The following is a 24,298-nucleotide window of genomic DNA, read 5'->3' as shown; positions in this document are numbered from 1 at the left end:
TCGGGGAGGGCGAGAAAGGCCAAAAGAGAAGACACATGACTGATTACTTAGATACACTTGAGAAACTACCGATAGTAGGACCAATGCAAAAATACAATCCTTTAGATCCACTGGTGCTAACCTAAACCAAATATGCATTGTTTGTTTAATATGTGGCACTGTAATCAAATTGAATTTCTTTTCAAGATTTGATGGTTTCCCAAGATCTAGAAATGGGGTAAAGGCCACTTGACTTCTTGGACAAAATAAAGTAACAGGAGTAAAATCCTGTTACCTGCTGCTTGGAAGTATATACTTAATAGTATCCAAAGTAAGAAATCTAATTAAGGGGGCTGCCTCGATCACGAGTGGGTCCTGTAAATTACCTAAATGTACCACCCAAGAAAAAGTTGAGACAGCATTGTTCAATGAAGGGGGTACGTTTGGATAACTGTTTCGAGAACCTTATGTACCCAGGTAATTGCCCCATACGCTGAAAAATACTGAAGGCAGACATCCGCCTTGTCAGTAGTGGTCTGAGACACCATACAAAGTCAATGATGGCCACCTATCGAGTGGTCATGGCTGTCCTGTTTATTAAAGAGGTGAAAGACAATGCAAGAAGAGTGATGATGCATTTTCTCTTGCAGGTGGACATTTGAATTGTTCACAATTTTTTCTCCCTGATTCATGATATGATCCAATGGTTAAATTTGCATTGGCTTGCCCAGGCAGATTCGGCAGCCTTGAATTAACAAAATAGAAAATGTCTCCCTACCTCAAAGTCCTGAATCAGGTACAAACACTTCTTGGAATCACTGAGAATAATAATCAGCTTCTTAATCATCACTTATCAATAATTCTTGGGTACTTTCAGTCTCTATGGAATGTATTCTTTGTTGACAAATCTTTTTTTTTCATCACCTACCTGGTAGCTGGAATGAGGCTGGGTGAAATGTCTCTCATACACACCCCCCCTCACCCCAACCAGAGATCAGCACTAAATAAAAGAGCTGCTCTCTACCTGTGCATAAAATATTAAAATATATTGCTTACTGGACCTGGACCTGAATGATAAGAGACCTAACACATGCTCTGAATTTTTTCTAAATGTTTGGCTAAATGTTGCCAGATCTGCTAAGCATTGATGCCATTATGATGGTGCACAAATTCCAGTAAATTATGGAGTGAGTGACTTATGCCATTAAGTGCCTTACACCATAAATTTCTGGGATTTGTACGCTGCTTTAGAGATCCTTTCCGAAAAAGTTGAAGAGCTAATTATCATAGCACCTCCCAGCGTCCCCGTCTGCACTGACGGTAAGATTGAGTTTGCTGAATTAAGCCACTGTGATTGCCACAGCCATTAGACCATTACAGAATGATGTTGGAGGGTTCAGAATCAGTAAAGTCAATTGCTCAGCAGGTTGCCAGAAGATAGGACTTCTAGGAACCTCACTGAAATCTTAAACCTCAATTAAGTAATAAAAATAAGTGTTTTGACAGCCAGGCACATCCCAATTTTTCTCAAATTGATAAATCTTTTCATTGAGCTTGTACAGCAAGCATGAATTGCAACTGGATCGTTTGCAGCTCCCGAAACAACTTTGTACATTCAGGTCCCTACTTAATGCTGATTTATATATTTATACTATACTACAGTTTCAGTATAAACTCATCAAATTTAATCCAACCTTGGCATTCTGTCCAGACATACTGCAACCCATCCTCACATTATCAGATTGGAGCTATTGCTCTAAAGCGTCATCCCATTCTGCGACAGGACCCGGTACCCTTGGATGTGCATCAGACATTGGTCGTGCTGCTCCTGATCTGGCCCTTTGCTGGCGTACTCTAATTGTATTTCCAGCAAATTATTGTGTGAGTTTGCCACTGGAGGATCAGGTAGAAGAACGGTTTAACATGGCATTTGTTAATTGGATCATTGGGCAGGTCCTGGGCCTTTATAGAGTTTAATACAGGGAGGGATCATCACTCAAGAGGTGGTCCTGATGATGCCATTTAAATAAAAATATATGATTTCCCAGAACCACTCTTACAGAACCAAATTCAATGATTGGACACATTTCTGGGGTGCGTGAATGATACCAGAATGACAAAACACACATTTTCAATCATCAAATACACAGACATGTATCTGATTAATGGACAGCTGACCAGATAAATATGCAACACCATAATTATGATTTGCCATTGCTAGTTACACGATCTGTCTCACTATCCGTGGATAACTGTGGCACTGCTAGGCAAAGTCCTTGCTGCCCCAAGCTAACTATGGCACTGCTGGTTACAGACCTTGCTGAGTAGATGGCTGTGGGGGCTCAGCATTCAGACTCTGCAGGTAGTTGTGACAGCGCTCCTTGTGCTCCTCCAGTGAACTCTGCTGCTTGTAACTCCGCCCACAGTAATTACATTTGTAAGGCTTGCCGACAGTGGGAGAGGAGACTAGAAAGAGACACAAAATTATGAGATAAGCATTAGGTTAACCAAGAAGTCAGATTTCAAATGTATGATGCCGCATCGAATTGGACACAATGCATAAAATTAAAACAGAAAATGCTGGAAATATGCAACAGTCCGACAGTATGAGAAGTCCTGATGATAACTAACAGACCTGAAACGTCAACTCTGCTTCTCTCTCCACAGATGCTGCCTGACCTGAGTATTTTCAGCACTTTCTGTTTTATTTTCCAGATTTCGAGCACTCTCAGTTCTTCATTTCATCTCAGAGAAAAGTTTCAGTTCCAGTGCATCACCCTAACACAGGCCGCCAAGTCATTACAAGATTCAGATATGCACATTACAGGAACAGAAAGGTGCCAGCTTTTTTCTCCACAACGCTGACATTTCACAGGTTAATGAGCAGCCTGTCAGAACAATTGATATTTAACAGAATTGTAACATGGTGTATAGAAAACCAATGGTATGTAGTAGCACAAATGCTACATCTCTAAATTAAACTAACTTTTAATCACAGTGCACAGTAATGCAATGGACAGTCCTCAAATTCAAAAAACACAAGACTCTGATCTAGAGAGAAGTGTTTGTAATAAATGGGATCAGACACCCGCTGGGTTTAACAGCATCTTTCAGATGACTGAAATAGGCAACGGTGAAACGGAACAGAATCTGGGAGCAATAGTAGATTCAACACTTGATGTCAAAATACTGTTGAGCAGCAAAATGTTGTCAGAATATATAATTATGTCACTAGGTCAGTTGAGTACAAGATCAGAAGACTTATGTCTTCAGAGAGATTAAAGAGGATGAGGTGGAAGAACACACCATGGTCATGGTCACAGTCACAGAGGATATAATCTGGGACGTTGATTAGCGGTAATTCAGTGCTCATGGCAAATGCAGAAACGTGATTGAAGAAATTCAAACAGAGTTGTGAGAAAGATGGGCATGAGTTTGGGAGGCAAAATTAGCCAAGAGTTTGTGGTTGTAGTGACCATGAAACTGTCAATGCTTGGTGTCATTACTGTGTAAAACTAACAGCAACATCTGGTGTCCACACATGCGCAGCTAAACGTGGAAATCCAGAAGCTGCTGTCAGCAATTGCCTGCTCCTCCACAGGGTGCATGCACTGTTGCAGTCCTCGCAGATGCAAATCAGCACAGAAATGGGTGATTTGACGTGAACTTCAACTCTTTACGCACTATGTTCACTGTAAAACTCATTGAAAAGGTTAAGCCTTGTTGAGTGAGGTGTAAATGAGTTTTTAAAATGGCGTACCAAGGCATAATTACTGAATAACCTCTCTGCTCCTGAAAAACACATCTGGTTGTCTGGAGTGTCATTCCCTCCAATCCATGATAAAAATTCCACAGATTTTTTTGAAATTTACTTAAAGTTTATACTATTTCAGCTTCAACCTTAATCTCATGTGCATGTGTCTCAATCTTTATTTCTCTCCCTGTAAAATGATTAAAAAGTGAATGATAATCAGTGCTTATTTCCCAGTTTGCTCCAAGAATTCTTCAATCTGATTGACTGCTGAGCCTGCCTGATGACTTCACTGTTCCTGGGCACCAGTGATCCCCCATAGATAGCATCAGAATGAAATTGATCTAACAGGGGAAAATCAATGCCACAGAACCCATCAAGTCTTTGCGGGCAGCTTTCTTCAAGGTCAGCAGCAAAGGGCCGGCGCTTGCAAAATCCAGGCCATCGCGTTCAAAGACTTGAGAGGAAAGGGAGATTGGAGATGGAGTGGTAGTCTATAAGGACAGAGTAGCCAAAGGCAGGTTTTTGAGAAGGGTGGGGGGGGGGGGGGGGGTTGGTTAGAGGAGTGATGACGACTATTATGAAAAGCAGGGAACAATACCTGAAAAGAGGAAATCATTTATAATGGCAATTAGCACGGGAGCCAGGAAGGAAAGGGTGGTCAACAGTTTAGTGGCAATATTGTTAAGGGAGCAGGTCTTCTGGACAAGTTAGACTTGGAGAGGTCATGAGAGGAGATGGGAAAGAAAGTAAAGAAAATTACAGGATTGGGGCTAGGGCAGGGGTGAGATTTTGCTCAGTAGGGAAGAGGAAGCAGCAGTCAGCTGCACAAATGGTCTCGATTTAAGAGGCAAAGTTGTCAATGAGTTCCTTGCACTTCTTGTTGGAGATGAGGGGGGTGAAGGGTTTAAGGAGAAGGGTGGTAGTGGAGAAGAAGCTAGGGATTAGCCAAGATGATCCTGGAGTAGTGGATGATTTTAACAGAGGAGAATGAGGCCCAATAACATGAGATGTGCTCCAACTAGATCTAATGATGGATGGCTAAACCAATTTTGCACCAGATACTGATCACTAAATGTATTTCTTGAACCTATAAGACTGGTCAACTCTTTGCTATCCACAGAAGCGGATACTCTTTGGATGTCTTATCCATCATTGTCACTATCCTTTGATGCCAATTTTTAACAAATTGAAATTAACCATTTAGTCACTTAAAGCAGCAGCTCATACCAGAATGAAAAGTAGAAAAACATGTGTGATACAAACATTATTTAAGGAGATGCTTGCCATTTGTACATTTGCTGTGGTAAATGTACCATACCCAATATATTTCCAAAGGAATACCAATGCCTTTGTTACAGTCAAGCTGCTTTCAGTAACCAGCGCTTTCACCACCAAAACTACTTGTCCTATCTTCAAACATGGGTGTGGTAGGTAAAACTGCTTACAAACACCTACATAAAAAAGAAACATGTACACTGACCATCCATATATAGATGCATTTGAACTACAACAAGCATAGATCAATTATTTCTTCTTGCTACTCTATGATTATGTTGTCTTCAATGTCCTGGATCCTATGTATCAGTTGATTTACCACCGTATACCCCAATTCTTTCCACTGCACACACCTACTATCCAATCAAGAGTACTGAAGCACAAAAAAATAATAGGACATGGTTAAAATGTAGATGCACTTCCATTCAAAACAGCTGAGCAATGTCACTGGAAGCTGCTGATCCCCCACCTTAGTATTACTTGGTTATCTCCGACAGCAAAAAGGATCCTCCGGTTAAATCCCGTTCTTATATCTTCTGCAAATAATGTTCTACTTTCAATTGAGAATCAGGAAGTGCTCAGGTGCACAGTCAAGAGAAGCTGCAGCGTAAAAGCTGATAGTGTCAGGGAGAGTTGCAGTGTAATATTAGCTGCACCAGTTTATTTTTAAAACAAAAAGTCATTGTGGGGCAAGCACACCTGAGCCCCTCTGCTTTCGTGCATCATGAATGCTCTTGGCTAGAGAATTCCAAACGGCTGCCTCACAGCTAACTTATACTGCATGTACACTGCAGAACCACTTCAGGGAATACTTCAATAATGCAACTGCAGTTCTTGGTGATGTAGATACTGTGAAATCTGTACTTCAGGCCAGTTTCTACAGTATTAGATCCAGATTTAAACAACTACATATGCACTCATTTTAAAGTTGTAATCTCAACTAGCTTTTGTTTTGTTGGGTGGTGGCAGTGGTAGAAGGGAGGTGAGATATAACAAAGGTTAACAACTTTAATGAACACAGTTGTTCATCTTTCTTCTGATCTGTCCCTAACATTTGTCACTTTGTACATGTGGGCTCCATCACAACCCTTTCAAAGGCACCCGTTCAAAATAGAATTCTAATGTAGGGAGTGGCACCATTTTTTGGAAATGGTTAATTTTATGTTTTTTTAAAACTTTTATTCAGATCAGAAATTCTTTAGACAGTTCAGTACTACATTCTATCTTGCCTGTGTTTTTAATAATCATGTTCACAACCCAATTGCTCAGTTTTTCTACTTTAAATTTATACTGCCTTTTCCTAGCTAGGTTCCAGTTTAGATTTGCAGTCTCAAACAATGATCTTTATCTTAACAAGAGAAACAAAATTCAATTACACGCACAATAGACTGAACAAGATAGCAAACCCAGATGAATTTAACAGGTTTAGAAACACAACCTTCCCCATCCTCAATGTGGTGCAGCATGTTCAGGGACCATGCGAGATATACCAGTTCAATTTGTTCTTCCCATTGGAGTCTCCAGTCTCAGACATCAAGCTAAACTGGGAGGAAAATAGAGGGATCACACACACTCACAGCAGAAAATGCTGGAAATACAAGCAGGTCCATCAACATCTGAAAAGAGAAGAGCTAAATAGTGGCTTTGCTGCTTTAGGTCTCTTTGCCAGTTGTATCCCCAAAATTGAGTTTTTATTTCAAATGTTCATATTTAGATTTAACCCCCAAATCCCCACCATAAATGAGCAAATTTTTAATGGTCATAAAGCAATTAAACTAGATTTTAAAATGAGCATTACTGTGAAAGTTTATTACTGACAACTATTTACAAGCTTTCAAACCAGATCATGTGATGTGACGTCCATTAAAAAAAAGTTTTTTTTAATGTGGATTCCAAAATTGATACCTTTATAAAAAGACATCATTTAACTTGCAATTTTTCTTCACATCACACAGTACTCCTGCCACAGCCCTCAGAAGGGTACAGACATGTCTGCAAAGTGCTAATTTCTTGATGTGTTCCAAGTAATCAAAAAGGATTTAAAGGCATTTTCAGTTCAATCCTGAAGACAGACATTTCATTGAAGTGCAAAGATGCACTGTGGAAATTTTAGCTAGAAGGTTCCTTGTGGAGCTCAGCTTCAGCTGTTTCGGCCCTAAACTCTAGAATTCCCTCTCTAAACCTCTCTTTCCTCCTTTAACACACCCCTTAAAATCTACCACTTTGACCAATCTTTTGGCCATCTGCCCCAATATCGCCTTATGTAGCTCAGTGTCAAAGTTTGCTTTATAATGCTCCTGTGATGCACCATAGCAAGTTTTGCTACGTTAAAGGCAATATAGAAATACAAGTTGCTGTCATCATCTGCCATTTGACATTAACAAACCAGCTGTTCAGTTGCGAAATACCCTGATTCGAGCTCTCTCCCACCATTCTCTCTCTGGGTCAGTTGGAATGGCCAGCGCAGACTGGTCATACTGCATTACACCGTGCCTGAGAAATGGGCCAGTCTGTAGGTGGACGAGAACACATAGCTGTCGCCTGTTCAGCCCATCAACTTCCATATCTTATCAGAGTGGCACTGTTTATTATTTGTAAACATTACTGGAATACTAATGTCTTTATCAAATCAAGAAATTTAGTGCCTCTTGACAGAAAAACATGCTTTGCATTCAATGCTGTGCTATCAACTTAAAACAATTTAAGTTATAGAACTTTCAACACAATGGACAAGTCACTCCCCTGATGAGTTTATCAAGTGAGTAACATCCAAACAAAGCAGGAAGATCCTAAATTTGATTCCCAGTCTGTGGTAAATTAGCTGATCTTAACTGGTAAGGGCATACAGTTGGGTTACACGGTTCAGCTGGTCATTGCATTTATCAAACGATTCCAACAAAATGGTAAGCCATCTCCATGATGAGCATACCTTAATAGGTACAACCCATCTTCCAGTGCTATCACAAAATTCAGTCTTCATATACCATCAATGTAAATCAAATCACCTGTTCACAATGACTGTACATCAGCTCCCTACTCATTGGAAGGTATTCCAGTTTACATGCCTGCGCCTGAGCTTGCCAGCATTAAAGAGCTGCAACAATAATTTAACAGCATGCATGACAGCAACTGCTTTTAGTATTTAAGTTACTCATTGGGTGTGTTGCTGTACATTCACTTTTAAATGTATATATGCTACAGTTTCAGATCAGCCACAGCAGATATAACTGCAACCGCTTCATTGTCCTACAACAGTGCAAGCAAGATTTCAATAATGGCAGGAGAGTTAAAAAAAAAATTAAATACAAACTTACTGTATTGTAAATAATACAGGCTTCTCCAAGTCACTGCTCAAGAAACTCAAATCCCTTTTCCCCAGGCCAGAACCACTTTCTTCTCTGCCCCCTCTACTGCAGCCCTACTCTTCCTGCCCTGAAAACACCTAACTTCTGCCATCCCTTACATCCTCACTGCTCCCACCCCATGCCAAAGACGCATACCACATCCCCCCCACCCCCAACGTTACTGCTCTGTCAAAGAAAAAAAAGTCATCACTGCACTTTTGTCAATAGCACCCCATCAATACTCCCACACACCCTGCCACAGCTATCCCAATGCTCTCTTTAACCACCCCCCCCCAACCACCCAGTAGGTAGCTGCATCCTAGAGCCTTTATCTCCCGTACATCCCACCCAGTACTGCCATATTACAACACATCTCTGGCACTCATTTCCCAGTGCCCCATAAACCACATAACTGCCCTTCCCTGTGCTCCCACATCCTGCAATCCCTTTCTTAGTTTACCCAGGAATACTCCCACATCCCATCAAAGACACTCCAAAACCCCAAGATTAGCCTCCAAGACGACCAACCAATGCAGCCATCCCCAATTCCTGCAATTGGCCTCCAGTAACTGGCATCATCATTCCTGCCATTTTCCTCAGTATCCAGGTCTTTCTAAAAAAAGATATAAAATTAACTACATTGCTAAATTAACTTTTAATAATAATCAAGGTAATTTATTTGATTTCCACGTAAATAAGCTCAATCATATAATTAAAGCTCCAAATACAAGTTATGTTTCTTATATAAAACAATGTATCCTGATGCACTGAGCAATGCCACAAGAGAGCCACCAGCAAATTAATAAAATACTTGATGATTGGTAATGCAGATAAGATGAATGTGGATGTGCACACAGTCTAAGTAATCCATGAAGTACACACAAGAGGAAGACTGTTAGGTTTAAATATCAGTACACACAGGGGATTGCATGGTGCAGGGGATTCATCACTAGGCTCCAGATTTGAATCTAACCCAGACTGACAGGAGCAACATCATATGCGACTGTTCATATAGATAAGAGTTTGGCCATTCTCAGTCCAGGTCCTAGAGTGCACCGTCTCCGTAAAATAAAGTTTGCAAAACTGGAATGTCTACCAGTAAGCTTGAGAACAGGCACTGGAAATTAATCTACATAATTTAGAATTCTACTACAAAAGCAAAATACTGCAGATGCTGGAAAACTGGAATAAAACATAAAATGCTGGAAATACTCAGCAGGTCAGGCAGCATCTGTGGAGGAAGAAACACAGTTAACGTTTCAAGTCGATGACCTTTCGTCAGAACAAATAGGCTGACCCGAAACAGTAATTGTTTCATTTCAGATGCTGCCTGAACTGCGCATTTCCAGCATTTTCTATTATTTTAGTTTAGAATCTCGTTTGTTGAGGGTACAGAAATGCCACACAATGATGGAAAACATTTGGAAGAGCTGCTTAAACTGAACTCTAGGTTTTCTATCCTGCACAGAATGTCTGGAATTTAGGTGAAATTGGATATTTTCTTTTAATCCTTTGTTCACGAAGACCTTGTATAGTTGAGTGAGGAGCTAAAAGGCTGTATAATGTCAAAAGAGATTAGCATTTGTTTTGAATAAGTGATACATATGAAATATAGAAGCCTTTAGTTACCAGCAAAGCTGGAAGCCATCCTACTCGACAAATAAGACAAAGTCATGCCCCTCATTACAAAGAACAACAGGAATACAAGGGTGACATTAGAAATTAAAGGTTGTATTTAACTAAAGCTGGGGAGAAAGAGGATTAAAGGGAAAAAAGCTCCAAAGATCCCAGTGTTCTTGGGTAATGCTGCTGGCTATTCAAATTGAACTGAAATGCAATCCTGGAAATAGGACATTATGGCTGCAAATACTGGAGGCAGAGGTGACCACATCGTTTGCAGCACAGAACAGCCAGCGATACTTTGTGTTTTTGTCAAGATTGACAAAGTTTGAACTATCTCAGAGTTGGTAAATAAAACGGAAAATTCAAGATACCTGAACAGAAGACAGCATACACATGAAATAAGGCTACTCTAACGATCACAAACAGTTCTTTGTATGTTGCAGATCCAAAGATGAAAGCAGCAAACTTTCAGAAGCAGAAGCAAATGTGAATTAAAATGAGCTATTTGAAATGCTCTGTGGATGGCTTTGGCTATTATGTTTTCATGACTTTGGTGACTGCAGAGAGCGGAGTAAAAATTCTACCTCTAAACATTGTTGATAAAGCACTCTTTTAAAAAAAAACATTTTCGGAATGCCTACTGGCTTTCAGAGACTTCAAACATGTTAAAGCAGATTATGATGAAAAATATACATTATGCAAGCAATGCAATTTTGCTCCTTTTGAATTGCTTGCAATCATATTGAACATTGGCACAACAACACTAATGTAACCAACATCTTGCTCCCGAAGATCCAGATTTTTACAAACATCCCCATTTAAAGCATCAATGAATCGCACTGCAGAGGAGCTGGGCAAAGGTTCTTATTGTGATTCCCAACAGACGGAGCCCAAAACTTAAGCATGGAGAGATGCTCAGTGTAGGGCAGGCACTTCCCCACAGGATGCAACTATTTTGCTATCTCTTTAAAGTGAGGGCCAACTAAAACCACACTGCATTGTGCAAGACGACGACAGCATGATTTAATCACTGCAAAACAAAATGCTAAGTTGTGTGAAGCATGGGCAATTAGGGATGGGCAATAAATGCTGGCCTCAAATATCCAACGAATGATCTGATGTGTACTGTCAAACCACTCTCCAACAATTCCCACCCTGGACTGTTACCAGTCTTGGTTATTACTTGAGTTTCTTAAGATTACAGCACTTATAAACACAAGTATAAAAGTATGGCATAAAAATATTTTGCACATTCTGTAGTTTACCCCCTTTATTTATTTACTCTGAAGTACTTATTTAAAAAAAAACTATATGGCACAAGTGTACCCTTAAAGGCTTTAACTGAAATAAATTCTAAAAGACTTGGCTAGCAGCAGTTTAAAACTTTAAAATATATTACTGCAGTAATACAACAAATGTTGATTGAGCTAGCACAGTTGCTTCATAGAATGCTCCAGCATGGAAACGGGCCGTTTGCTCCATCAAGTTTGAGGCAGTGTTTTTACATAAATTATAAACTAGTTTGCTATGTGAAAACTACAAGTCTATAAAAGTTTGTTATTTGAAGAAACTCCAATCTCCTCTATGCCAAATTCCTAGAAGATTTGGTCTCTCTGGAGTTTGTTAAAATTTGTTATTGTGGCAGAGGAAGCACAATTGGCCTCTGTCTCTAGTGAAAGGATGAAGGAAAAAAACAGCCACAGTTTCTATCACTGATTACTATACAGTAACCCCACTGGAAAAAGTGCATGTTGGCATCTGCTAAGAACAGGATCAGGTTCAGCTGTGATGCCACTGTACTCAAACAACCTATTAACTGCTCACTGTCCAATCTCACATGAAGAATAATCAACTACTGGGCCAAGATACCCGAGGGATGCCAGGTGTCCTGGATGTACACCAGCATGAACCACCATCTTCAGGAAAGTAAGGGGAGGCAACTAGGAAGGAAGGGTGAAAAGTAAAGAACCTTTTATGACTTGAAACAAATATTTCAAAAGTAATTTAACAATTCCAAATTTATAATCTTAAACCATTAGCTCCCATAAATCACAAATGCCCATACTAAGGGGATGAGCACAAGATGCTGACAAAACATCAATTAGTAGATAGAACACACAGTTACCAGTGAATGAATACAAAGAATTCTATTACCGATCAGAACATAACTTACAAACTTGTAGTCACAGCCAAAGAGCACTCCTCCAAAATGAATAGATTACAGAGTCTTTCTGAATATTCAGCAACTTCTGACAATAGTATTACAGTCAGGCAAACACATGGTACAGCACACAAATGGCAGAAAGTAGGATGCAGTTTAAAAAAACAAATTCACCAGTTAAGGTTTCATTGTCAAATCTGCAGGACATATAGTCTTATTTAGCTTCCCCCGCGATTGCCAACCATTCTTTGCTAGTATTGTTTCCCCTTTAGGTAAACCTGCTTCATATATCAATGTAGCAATGGAAAAAAAATATGCCTACCTCATGCAGAAAAAACTAATCCATATCTCAATTTGCATAGAACATTACTGGAAACAGTGACATCACCCATTCCATCTGTCTGCCATATTGGTTTTAAACAGTTTAAAAATGAAAATACATGCTTGCACTGCGATGATACATTGAATAGAGTCAGATATGGATTTAGGTTATAACAGTTGTGGAAAAAGCATGTATAATTAATTCATAAGTTAAGTTTCTCAGACCTTGCTCAGTCATACACCAATTTAAAAGTGTAACATATTTTAAAGCATCTCACTTTTTAAAAGTAATCATTCCTTCTATTTAAAGAAGTTTGCAACTCATCTCACTATTATTAGCCCATTCCTTATATTTTTCCCAATACGGAGGTCATCATATATATTAGAACAATGGACAATAGCGAGTGATTTTAAATTACAGCCTTCTAATTAAGTTAATATACTGTAAAGGCACAAGAGTGAAGCTAAAAGTAACTTCCCCCAGTCACTAAACAGTGCAGCCTTGAAATTATTTAGATATATTAGTGTCAATTACTTCCACTGTGCTTTTATTTTAATCAATTTGTCGACACATTTACAAACACTGCAATTATGAAAGTAATGCAGAGGGCAAAATACCCCGATAAACCTTTGTATACTTCAGCCACAATCAACATAGCGGCCGTGTGCAACATCAAATTGGGGACATGTTAGACTTGGAACTCTTAAGTGCATGGCTACAATTTATGTACAATGAACATAGGAGCAGGAGTAGGACATTCAGCCCATCAAGCCTGCTCCATCATTCGATATGATCATGGCAGATCATCCCATTTCAGTGTCTTTTTTCCACACTATCGTTCTATGTCATTTGTATTTGGAAGTGTGGGGGGCGGAGGAAGCCGGGGGGGGCAGAAGAAGCCGGGGGGGGCAGAAGAAGCCGGGGGGGGCAGAAGAAGCCGGGGGGGGCAGAAGAAGCCGGGGGGGGCAGAAGAAGCCGGGGGGGGCAGAAGAAGCCGGGGGGGGCAGAAGAAGCCGGGGGGGGCAGAAGAAGCCGGGGGGGGCAGAAGAAGCCGGGGGGGGCAGAAGAAGCCGGGGGGGGCAGAAGAAGCCGGGGGGGGGGGGGGGGGGGATGGGTGGCACAGAAGAGGAGGGGGGGGCGCAGAAGAGGAGGGGGAGGCGCAGAAGAGGAGGGGGAGGCGCAGAAGAGGAGGGGGAGGCGCAGAAGAGGAGGGGGAGGCGCAGAAGAGGAAGGGGGGTGTGGAAGCAGGGGGGCGTGGAAGAAGTGGGGGAAGGGGGGGGGGGGGGGTGGAAGGAATAGCTCCAATTAAGAGTAACCAAATTTAAAGCAATTTGCCATAACTCAGATAGCAATCAAAATATAGAAACTTTCTGATTTGAATTGTAATCGATCCCCTATTGATATATTAAAAAGTAGCTTTACAAGCAAAAGGAAAAAATTCAAACAATTGACCAAATATTACTAATGGCAATGGTCTATTATCTTTTGATCAAACTTATACAGTTCAAGAATTAAATATAAGGCACAAATCAAACCTCCAAATATATATGATGCAATGTGAACTCTGTGTAAAATGGCACCATTTGGGAAGAAGTTGAAGTGTTACAGTACTTTCTTTCTTTTTCTTTTCTTTCTTTTGGGCCTCCTTATCTCGAGAGACAATGGATACGCGCCTGGAGGTGGTCAGTGGTTTGTGAAGCAGCGCCTGGAGTGGCTATAAAGGCCAATTCTGGAGTGACAGGCTCTTCCACAGGTGCTGCAGAGAAATTTGTTTGTTGGGGCTGTTGCACAGTTGGCTCTCCCCTTGCGCCTCTGTCTTTTTTCCTGCCAACTACTAAGTCTCTTCGACTCGCCACAATTTAGCCCTGTCTTTATGGCTGCCCGCCAGCTCTGGCGAATGCTGGCAACTGACTCCCACGACTTGTGATCAATGTCACACGATTTCATGTCGCGTTTGCAGACGTCTTTATAACGGAGACATGGACGGCCGGTGGGTCTGATACCAGTGGCGAGCTCGCTGTACAATGTGTCTTTGGGGATCCTGCCATCTTCCATGCGGCTCACATGGCCAAGCCATCTCAAGCGCCGCTGACTCAGTAGTGTGTATAAGCTGGGGGTGTTGGCCGCTTCAAGGACTTCTGTGTTGGAGATATAGTCCTGCCACCTGATGCCAAGTATTCTCCGAAGGCAGCAAAGATGGAATGAATTGAGACGTCGCTCTTGGCTGGCATACGTTGTCCAGGCCTCGCTGCCGTAGAGCAAGGTACTGAGGACACAGGCCTGGTACACTCGGACTTTTGTGTTCCGTGTCAGTGCGCCATTTTCCCACACTCTCTTGGCCAGTCTGGACATAGCAGTGGAAGCCTTACCCATGCGCTTGTTGATTTCTGCATCTAGAGACAGGTTACTGGTGATAGTTGAGCCTAGGTAGGTGAACTCTTGAACCACTTCCAGAGCGTGGTCGCCAATATTGATGGATGGAGCATTTCTGACATCCTGCCCCATGATGTTCGTTTTCTTGAGGCTGATGGTTAGGCCAAATTCATTGCAGGCAGACGCAAACCTGTCGATGAGACTCTGCAGGCATTCTTCAGTGTGAGATGTTAAAGCAGCATCGTCAGCAAAGAGGAGTTCTCTGATGAGGACTTTCCGTACTTTGGACTTCGCTCTTAGACGGGCAAGGTTGAACAACCTGCCCCCTGATCTTGTGTGGAGGAAAATTCCTTCTTCAGAGGATTTGAACGCATGTGAAAGCAGCAGGGAGAAGAAAATCCCAAAAAGTGTGGGTGCGAGAACACAGCCCTGTTTCACACCACTCAGGATAGGAAAGGGCTCTGATGAGGAGCCACCATGTTGAATTGTGCCTTTCATATTGTCATGGAATGAGGTGATGATACTTAGTAGCTTTGGTGGACATCCGATCTTTTCTAGTAGTCTGAAGAGACCACGTCTGCTGACGAGGTCAAAGGCTTTGGTGAGATCAATGAAAGCAATGTAGAGGGGCATCTGTTGTTCACAGCATTTCTCCTGTATCTGACGAAGGGAGAACAGCATGTCAATAGTCGATCTCTCTGCACGAAAGCCACACTGTGCCTCAGGGTAGACGCGCTCGGCCAGCTTCTGGAGCCTGTTCAGAGCGACTCGAGCAAAGACTTTCCCCACTATGCTGAGCAGGGAGATTCCACGGTAGTTGTTGCAGTCACCGCGGTCACCTTTGTTTTTATAGAGGGTGTTACAGTACTAAACTACAATTAGACAGCGACTGAGACTTATTCAGTTTCTATTCAATTCCAATAGCAGGACACAAAACCTTTTTTGCTGAAACTGTCACTTTATTCAGAAGCTGAATTCAACACTGGTTTCCACAAAACCATAACCCAGGCTTCAAGAAACCTTCATTCATTATTTTTACATCTCTATTGGCCATGTGAACCGCATGGAAGATGGCAGGATCCCCAAGGACACATTGTACAGTGAGCTCGCCACTGGTATCAGACCTACCGGCCGTCCATGTCTCCGCTTTAAAGACGTCTGCAAACGCGACATGAAGTCCTGTGACATTGATCACAAGTCGTGGGAGTCAGTTGCCAGCGATCGCCAGAGCTGACGGACAGCCATAAAGGCGGGGCTAAAGTGTGGTGAGTTGAAGAGACTTAGCAGTTGGCAGGAAAAAAGACAGAAGCGCAAGGCGAGAGCCAACTGTGTAACAGCCCCGACAACCAATTTTTTCTGCAGCACCTGTAGAAGAGTCTGTCACTCTAGTATTGGTCTTTATAGCCACTCCAGGCGCTGCTCCACAAACCACTGACCACCTCCAGGCGCGTATCCATTGTCTCTCGAGACAAGGAGGCCAAAGAAGATTGGCACTCATCTTGCGCACAAGAGTGTGAAGTGAAGTTAGTCTCATCATAACGGTATAATAAAAGCAAAATACTGCGGATGATATTTGAATCAGACAGGCAAAGGACTTGCACGTACACTTACTCTCTCATTTTCAATGGGAAAAGACAGACTGAGTACAAGCAAACAGCTCATGTTAAACTCCCTGAATAAGCCTCCTTCCCTCATTTTATTCTAAATATTCACAAAGCATTTCCCTTGCTACATTCATCAGGATGAATTACACATCTGTGAATGGAATAATATCTTAGGATCTCAGGTAGGTTGCAGAAAGACTCCATTACGTTGAATAATTGTATCCCCAAATTACTTTTTTGGTCAACCAATAATTTCATGAAGGGAAACATAATAAAGTAACATTTAAAACAATTGCTTGCAAGATTCTCTATCATTTGCTAAAGCACTGTATATTCAACAGCCCAAAAGTACTTCACTGGTTGTGAAGCATTTTACGACGTCCCAAGGTCATGAAAGGCGCTATAAAATTAACGCAAGTTCTTTCTTAATATAAAAGGAGGGGACTTTCCAGTCCCAAGGTGGAAGAAGTTATTCACTGCTCAATTCGCAGAAGTTTTGTCTCATCAGGGATGCATTTAACCAAAATAAAGTATATGGGTTTTCCAGTATTCTGTGCATCCATTATTATTAACTCCTTTCCCAGATTGCATATTCAATATTCAAGATCATGGTGGCCCTTCGGCTGGAGACTAAAATACACTTTTACCTAACTTATTTTTAAATTAAGCGTGTACTTGTAACACAGCTGATTTTATCTTGTGAATTGCTAGCCAGCATGGTTGTGTTAGGTAAAGTCAGACTTTAAAAAAAAAGGGGATTTTTTTCCTTTCTCGGCATCTGTTAACAGAAAGTGTGGCACCTGCTCTATTGGCAAGAATGAAAATACCACAATGATCTCTTTGCAAAACACAACCAACTATCACAAATCATTTCAGTTAGTGCCCATGGGCATGTTTACGTCATGGAACCTTATAAAAAAGATTCCAACTGGAAAATGTTCTTTACGTAATTCTCTCACTTAAGAAAAACAGTTACACATAATAACTGAACTGCGTGTCTGCAACTATTTGGATGAAAAGTTACTTCGCCATCAAGCTGTTCTTTCAACAGACCACATATTAATTTACATTCTTATGGATTTTACACCATTTCAGTAATCCTTGGCTAAATGGGAAACCACAGATAAGAGTTTCCAAGATAAGACAACTTGCTCCTGGATCATCAATGGCAGTCTTGCAACACTCCAGGATATCAAACCAATATTACAATCTGCACTGCTCTGTACTAGCTAGATGCATTCCATGAGGATATTGCAATGATGGTAGCAGCACAAGAACCATTATGTTCCATCCAGCAATTATCCAGCTGTTACAAAAAGTAAAAAATTATCCAGCTATGTCTGCTCTTAAACTTCAGTCTGGTTCTTAACTAGATATTTAACCCAAGCTCTTTCACAAGGAGTACATCAACATACTATTAACTGCCATTGCTAAGTCTATTCCACATGTTTACTGCTGTACATGGGGGAGAATCTCATCTATAGTTTTGCTCGAGACTCAGTTTTATGTTCAAAACCTTAGGTTTGCTTTTACAGGTTTAAGACCAAAGCTTGGGGGTTTTGGGGGGGGGGGGGGGGGGTGCGGGGAAGGTGTCACCTAACCACTACATACCAAACTATTTCGCCTTCTCACCTGTAAGCATAGGAGATTATTGAGTCATGTCCCCTGTGACATGAGATGACCACTGATATTCCTCCCATCAGCTAAACATGTGCTTGCTGGGGTATAGTTACAGAAGTGTTGGCATGTGTGAGTTTCAATGTTGATCATCAGCAGGCAACTTGACCATGGACAGTGTTGATTCAGTCCTCATTTGGCATGCATACATACGCAATTTTCAGTAAGGGACGGGGGTCATGGGATAACCATAGGAGCTGGAACTCTGAGCAATTTGCGCACCCCACCCCAATCCTGAGGAAGCGGAGGTCGACTGGAGGCAGAGATCAGCTGGAACAACACGACCCAGGAATCAAAACGGACATCTTCCTGATCTGTATCAGGAAGGCAGAGCATATACCCACAGAACCATTATAAAGCCTGAAACAGACGACCTTTGAGAGAAGGCTACTCAACAAGCAGACCATAATTAATAGCATTTCATACATTCTCTTCGAAATTTTTAAAGATCTGAAATATGCCCTGGTTAAAATTGATGTTAAAAAAACCTTTGCAACAAACTATGGTCACAGAACAGAAATTGAGACCTGGAGTACGCCAATTTCCTGCACCTTACCCCTCCTTTAAACATAATTCCATTGTTCTCAAAGTCTATTTACTCAATTTCTTTAATCTTTGAAACAGCTGTTATGGAAGACAAGATTCAGATTATTTTTAATGTTAAAAAAGTTCACTTTTCTTTCCATGTTCCTTCCAAGATTCCACCCACCAACCTGCATGTGTTCGGAGGTGCCCGCTGAGTGCATCCCTTCTCCGACAGGCATAATTACAGAATGGACATTTAAAAGGCTTCTCCCCAGAGTGTAATTTGATGTGCCGCAGGAGGTTTCCTTTCTGTGTGAACGAGGCACCACACTGGTTACAATGGAAGGGGCGTTCACCTGAGGAAGAAAGATAGGCAGAAAGGTCAAAGAGCGAGGAAGAAAAAAATAGATTTAAAAACATATCAGCCTTTTGACATAACATCTTTGTGTTCATTAAGGTGAAGGATGACAGTGCTGGAAAACAAAGGATTTTTCAATATCTGGAATTCAAGGTGATGTACAGGTCATACTACATTTGGAATGCAACTGATTTTTTGAAACAAGTGACGATGGCAAACAAAAAAATTTGTATTCATATAATGCTTTTATCATGTCTTTCTGGACATTCCAAAGCACTTCACATACAATGAATTTGCTTTGAAATACAAACTCTTATGTCGGTGAATGCAGCAGCCATTTCACGCACAGCCAGGTCCCAGAAACAGATGAGATGAATGACTAGTGAACGTTTTTGGTGGTGCTGAGGAACAAAAGTTAGCCAGGATGCTTGGTAAACTCCCTGCTCTTCTTTAAATAATGCCGCTTGATTCAACATCCATCTGCATCACTGGAATAGACAGACGGAGCCTTGGTTTAGTGTCTCATTCAAAGAACTGCACCTCTGACAATGCAGCACCCCCTTAAGTTCTGCAGCCTAGATTTTGTGAAGTCCTGGAGAGGGTTCAAATCCAGAGCCTTCTGAGGCAAGAATTCTGCTAACTGAGCCAGGTCAACACTGGACCAAAAAAAAAGTAAAAGGTGTTTGAATCTGACACACGACGAACCCCAACCTTCAGATCATTCATCAGCGAAATTGATCAGGTCGATCACCAAATTTAAAATTGCTTTAGAAGGATCTAATAAGTCTTACCTATTACCAATATGGTTATCTGCGTATTCAGTTTAGTGACACGTTGATCAGATGGTCAAGCTTAACCTGGAAGAAGCTACCAGGATGACCCATTTCAGACACAGTATGACCCAAGCAGCTTATAAGATGTACTAAATACAACAGAGGACAGATTAAAGGTATCGTAATTACTATTTGAGCATTTAAGATCTAAGGGTTTGAGCATCAGGTATCCTGACCTGTAAACATATGATTATGAATCCAGGAGTTGCTCAATTCTAGCCAGTTCACATTGCAGTTAGATGTGTCCAAAGGAAAAGCTAGCAAGTGAGAAGACAAAACAAAGAGGAAAAAAAATCTAACCCCGAGCACTGAAAGGCCCTCTCTGCTTTCTTGCCACACCAATTGTTAATAGAAATCAAATTCCATTAAACATACATTCTGTAAACACAGCATTCTGATAGTAAACAAACAAAGGTAATTTTTTTCCAGTAAATTTTGTGCTCATGCTGAGGGACATCAATACTGGGAAAGGATTTTAAAAATCTTGCATCTGACACCCTTAGATCTGATAGAGCACAGGTGTGATGCAGGATAAAGCTCGCTCTTCCTCAAATGTACTTTAACTCGAACCATAGAAGAACCATCCCTGCTGCATCAGTGCAATATTTCCATTCCCACATGAGCTGTCCACAGGGCTTCACTGAATTTAGTGCCAACTTATTGTAGTTTTGCACTGTGGACTTATTTGAAACGGAATTGTGCCAAAACTGGTTACATTTTTGATTTTGCACAGATATGTTGCTGTAGTCCTCAAATGGGTTGAGAAGAGAAAAATTGCAAATGGAGTGCAAAAGAACAAAAGAAAATGCTCCAAGAATATTTGCAGAAAGATTTTGAAGGACTCCTAAAATATATGCAAGCTGAATTCTACACTCCTGAGTGACGCGGACACGACAGTTCCATTTGTCTGCTCCTATAACCACAGGCTCCCAGGGACAGAAATAATTGGCCAAACCTCTTGGGCAAATAAATCACAAGTGAGTTCAAACAACTGCCACCACAGACAGAGACTAAGACCCACTACATGCCACTCCATTTCCTTACTTGTGTAAACATACTTACCAGTGTGGCTCCTCTTATGTACCATAAGAACATTCGGTCCGATGCAGACCATTCCGCATAGATCACATTTCAGTTTTCCATTAGGAAGGCGAATCCCTCCAGGAGAATGAGGTCCCTGCCCCGTGCCCTCACAGAATCCTAGTGGGTCCGACAAAGACTCATCCGCAATGATTGCTTCATCTTTATCACTAGCGCCATCCTCCTGTGCCAGAAGCCTCCCTGCCTCTTCATCGCTGTACATCTCAACCTTGATGGAGTTGGCTGCAAATGAACATCAGAAATGTCAGATGGAGCCATAAGACGACAGGGCTAGACATCAGGTACGGGACGCTGTTCAAGACGGGCCAGGTGGCAACTAGTGTGCAGCAACCAAATTTTGTGAACCCTCATGGAGCATCCTTAGCCAAACATTTGGACGTTTGAAGCAAGTGAGGGCCCAGCATTATAGATGACCTGTGCCAAACCTTACTTGGGGGATCATTTGTGTACAGAAAAGGTTGACGGGGGTGGGGAGGGAGGGTGGAATCCAGTTCTACAGCACTGTTGTCCTTCAGCTTATGAGCACACAACGTACATATATAAATAAAAACAAAAACACACCAGAACACATACACACACACAATCCACTCAGATCATTTTATTGATCCATGTAACTGCAAATAAGTAATTCTTCAGTACCATTTGATATGATAACAGACTTAGAAAACCTCTCCCTGGAATGAAGCCATAATTAGGATAAAAGATGTAAAAGATCCAGTCAAAGAATACGGTTTGAAAATGGACAATTGGACTCATAAGTAATGAGCAAGAACTGTCAAGGTAAATTATAGGACGACGATGACTTGGAGTAGCAGACAAAAATTGTGGCACAGCCAAGACAGCAGAAGCAAGAGAGCATTCGCTGGGATTAAGAGAAGACTCAGAAGCAACAGGACTGAAAAATATACACAACAGTTCAAATGAAGCCACTTTGAAACAACCCACCCTGAAACACTCGTGTGTTATGCTTCCCATTTCCCCCTCTTCCCAATAGCTTACCAGTGAATGCTCTCCTCCAGCTGAGTGTGTAGGCATCAATTGATTCACAACCACAATGGATAATGAGTGAATAAAAGGGAGAGGAGATTTACTCAAGGTGCATGCTACCTTCCAGCATTCAAAGTATTTGGTTTAATTTCTACATTTCAGTACAGTACTTATATTTTTGTTCTGTTCGAAGTAATGCACATCAATGCTGGGAAATGTGACATTTTGCTACTTTTGGTCCCTGTGCCAGCATCCAGCACTCATGCCAAATACAGCATAGAAAAATACAAATTTATGATCCCTGTATGCCGCCCCAAATAAGCATTAAGATGAATCATTCACACAGCCATCTGTTAAGAGTTTGGAATAGTTTTGTGCCATGGACTTATCCCTCCGAGGAAATGGTTGATACTGCTCAAAATCATTTCATACAGGAGACTTGCACTCCTGTAGTTTGGACTGCGTGGAAAGCCAGATCCTGGAGGTGACAGTAACAATCCATCTCGAAGAGATTTTTTGAGTCATAAACCATTAGAATAATCCAAAAGTCTGGAAGTACACCATTAAAGATCAAATTGTTCAGGAGAACTAGGGCCCCAACAGTTGCCATTATCAATGTTCATCTTTCAGCCAGGAAATTGGCCAGTTTGGACTACTGCATTCTACACAGCAGCCATCAAGACCACTTAAGACTAGTCAGGAGAAAGCATGGTTTTGAAGAAAAGCCTCATTTCCAATTCTTTCCCACTACCCATCATAGAACATGCCATCTGGATGAAAGTTCAGCAACTACTACATTAGGTTCAATCTCAAGAGCAACCACGTAATACAATTACTACTATATTCTGGCCCACTACAAAATTTAATATAAAAAGCCTTCTTTAAATTAAAGCCTGACTACCCGACCCAAACCCGACGACGTGCATCGGGTTCGGGTCGGGTCTGCATTCTGCGTCCAGCATTTGGGCTCCAGTCGGGCTGAACTGTACCGTTTTTGTTTTAATCTATGATTTTTTTCTGTTTCATTGATAGGTTTGTTATTTTCGGGGCAGGTCGGGCATTTAGAAAAATTAAAGGTCTTGGGCCGGGTTTTAATTTTATACCCGAGCCAGGCTTTACTTTAAATTCAACTCTGGTAGCAACCAATTAACAAAAAAAGCAAGCAAAAGTAGCTTCAAATAACCTGGGTTTTAAAGATAAAATATTACCTGCTACTTGAAATTTATTTTTCCTTCAAACTTGAAGATTCATTATTAGACACTACAAGTAGTATGAGGGTCAATGAGATTACAAATATAGCCAAATTCATGACAGAGAAACAAAAATGTAGTCTCTCAGAACTCACATATCTTTCCAGTCTAGGATAGAGATTTCCGATTTAAATTCAGGGATTAAATTCACATATGCATTCAGTTTAAAAGAAAAAGACACTACAGCAGATTCAATCCCAAAATTAAATCATATTATCCTGGATGAAATGTATCCATGCAATCTTGTCATTGTATCATAGTTCCAAGTCAAGCAGGATACCAACTGACAATCAACAAACCATCCCCACAGTACAATTTGCACAATCCTTGGCCTTTCAGTTCTGTGAATGCAAAATTAGTCAGAATAAAAAAAAGACTTTCTACTTTGTGTATTAAAATATCCAATTCAAAAACTGTCATGGCAACCAGTGTGTTTGCCATGGTAGCAGACCACTCTGGTACTGAAGTAAGTGGCTGCTGAGATCCAGTTGAAACTCTCAAAAATAACGATCAAAAAAACCTGCATTTAAAATGCAGCTCATATTTTCCATCTCCATTTCTTTCTCCCCATTTGTTTCTGTCCAATTTTCTCATCTTGTGAAGATGCCAGTATTTTCTGGGTGAAGGTTCCACAGTTGCTGGCAGTACCTTGTCCAAGCAGCTGCTTACGTGGCAGCTTAGATGGCAAGTGCTAACAGCTTATTTGATTTTTTTTTTAGAAAAAGGGTATTCGGAGAGAGGATGAAGGAAAGTAGTAAGGGGAGGGGGTAAAATAAGTCTCATAGCTGAGCTCAATCCTGCCCTCACCATATAGGAGCACCTGGAACAGCAATCATGGCTGGTTTTATCCCCCTCCCTAACCCAGGTGCACTGAGGCTTGTATGCCTACTGCCAATTTCACCTCATGTGGCACAGACTGGGAGTCAAACTTGGAACCTTCTGGTTACTGTGGCTTTGTGTTACGCCAAGCTGTGTCCAGAACCACTACCAAGTCAGTCATCAGGCGAGACCCCTTGCCCTCTCCCATTCCTTCTACTGCGTGCACGTCATTTTGACAGTCAAACTCATGATAACTCATGCAACTATTTGACACATTCCCTAGCTTTAGCAACACTTTTTAAGACAGGAAGTA

At 41.3% G+C, this 24,298-nt stretch overlaps 1 protein-coding gene across 16 annotated transcripts in view; it reads right to left on the bottom strand.

Annotated features, from left to right (window-relative positions):
- Positions 1-24,298, bottom strand: part of ikzf4 (IKAROS family zinc finger 4) — a 233,941-nt gene that overhangs the window by 39,097 nt on the left and 170,546 nt on the right. For 12 of the 16 annotated variants that reach the window (XM_068024609.1, XM_068024612.1, XM_068024603.1 and 9 more), the window contains 3 exons: positions 20,891-21,151; positions 18,826-18,993; positions 2,296-2,445 (listed from right to left, as the gene is read on the bottom strand). In XM_068024609.1, coding sequence (XP_067880710.1) covers positions 2,296-2,445; positions 18,826-18,993; positions 20,891-21,151 — 579 coding nt within the window. The remainder of the gene's footprint in view (positions 1-2,295; positions 2,446-18,825; positions 18,994-20,890; positions 21,152-24,298) is intronic. The other 4 variants (XM_068024617.1, XM_068024618.1, XM_068024619.1 and 1 more) reach the window with 2 other exon arrangements.

This window comes from Heterodontus francisci, chromosome X (genome assembly GCF_036365525.1).
Source record: "Heterodontus francisci isolate sHetFra1 chromosome X, sHetFra1.hap1, whole genome shotgun sequence".
Lineage (NCBI taxonomy): Eukaryota > Metazoa > Chordata > Chondrichthyes > Heterodontiformes > Heterodontidae > Heterodontus > Heterodontus francisci.
Note: the sequence above shows the minus strand (reverse complement) of the source record. Positions and strands in the feature narration are given on the sequence as shown.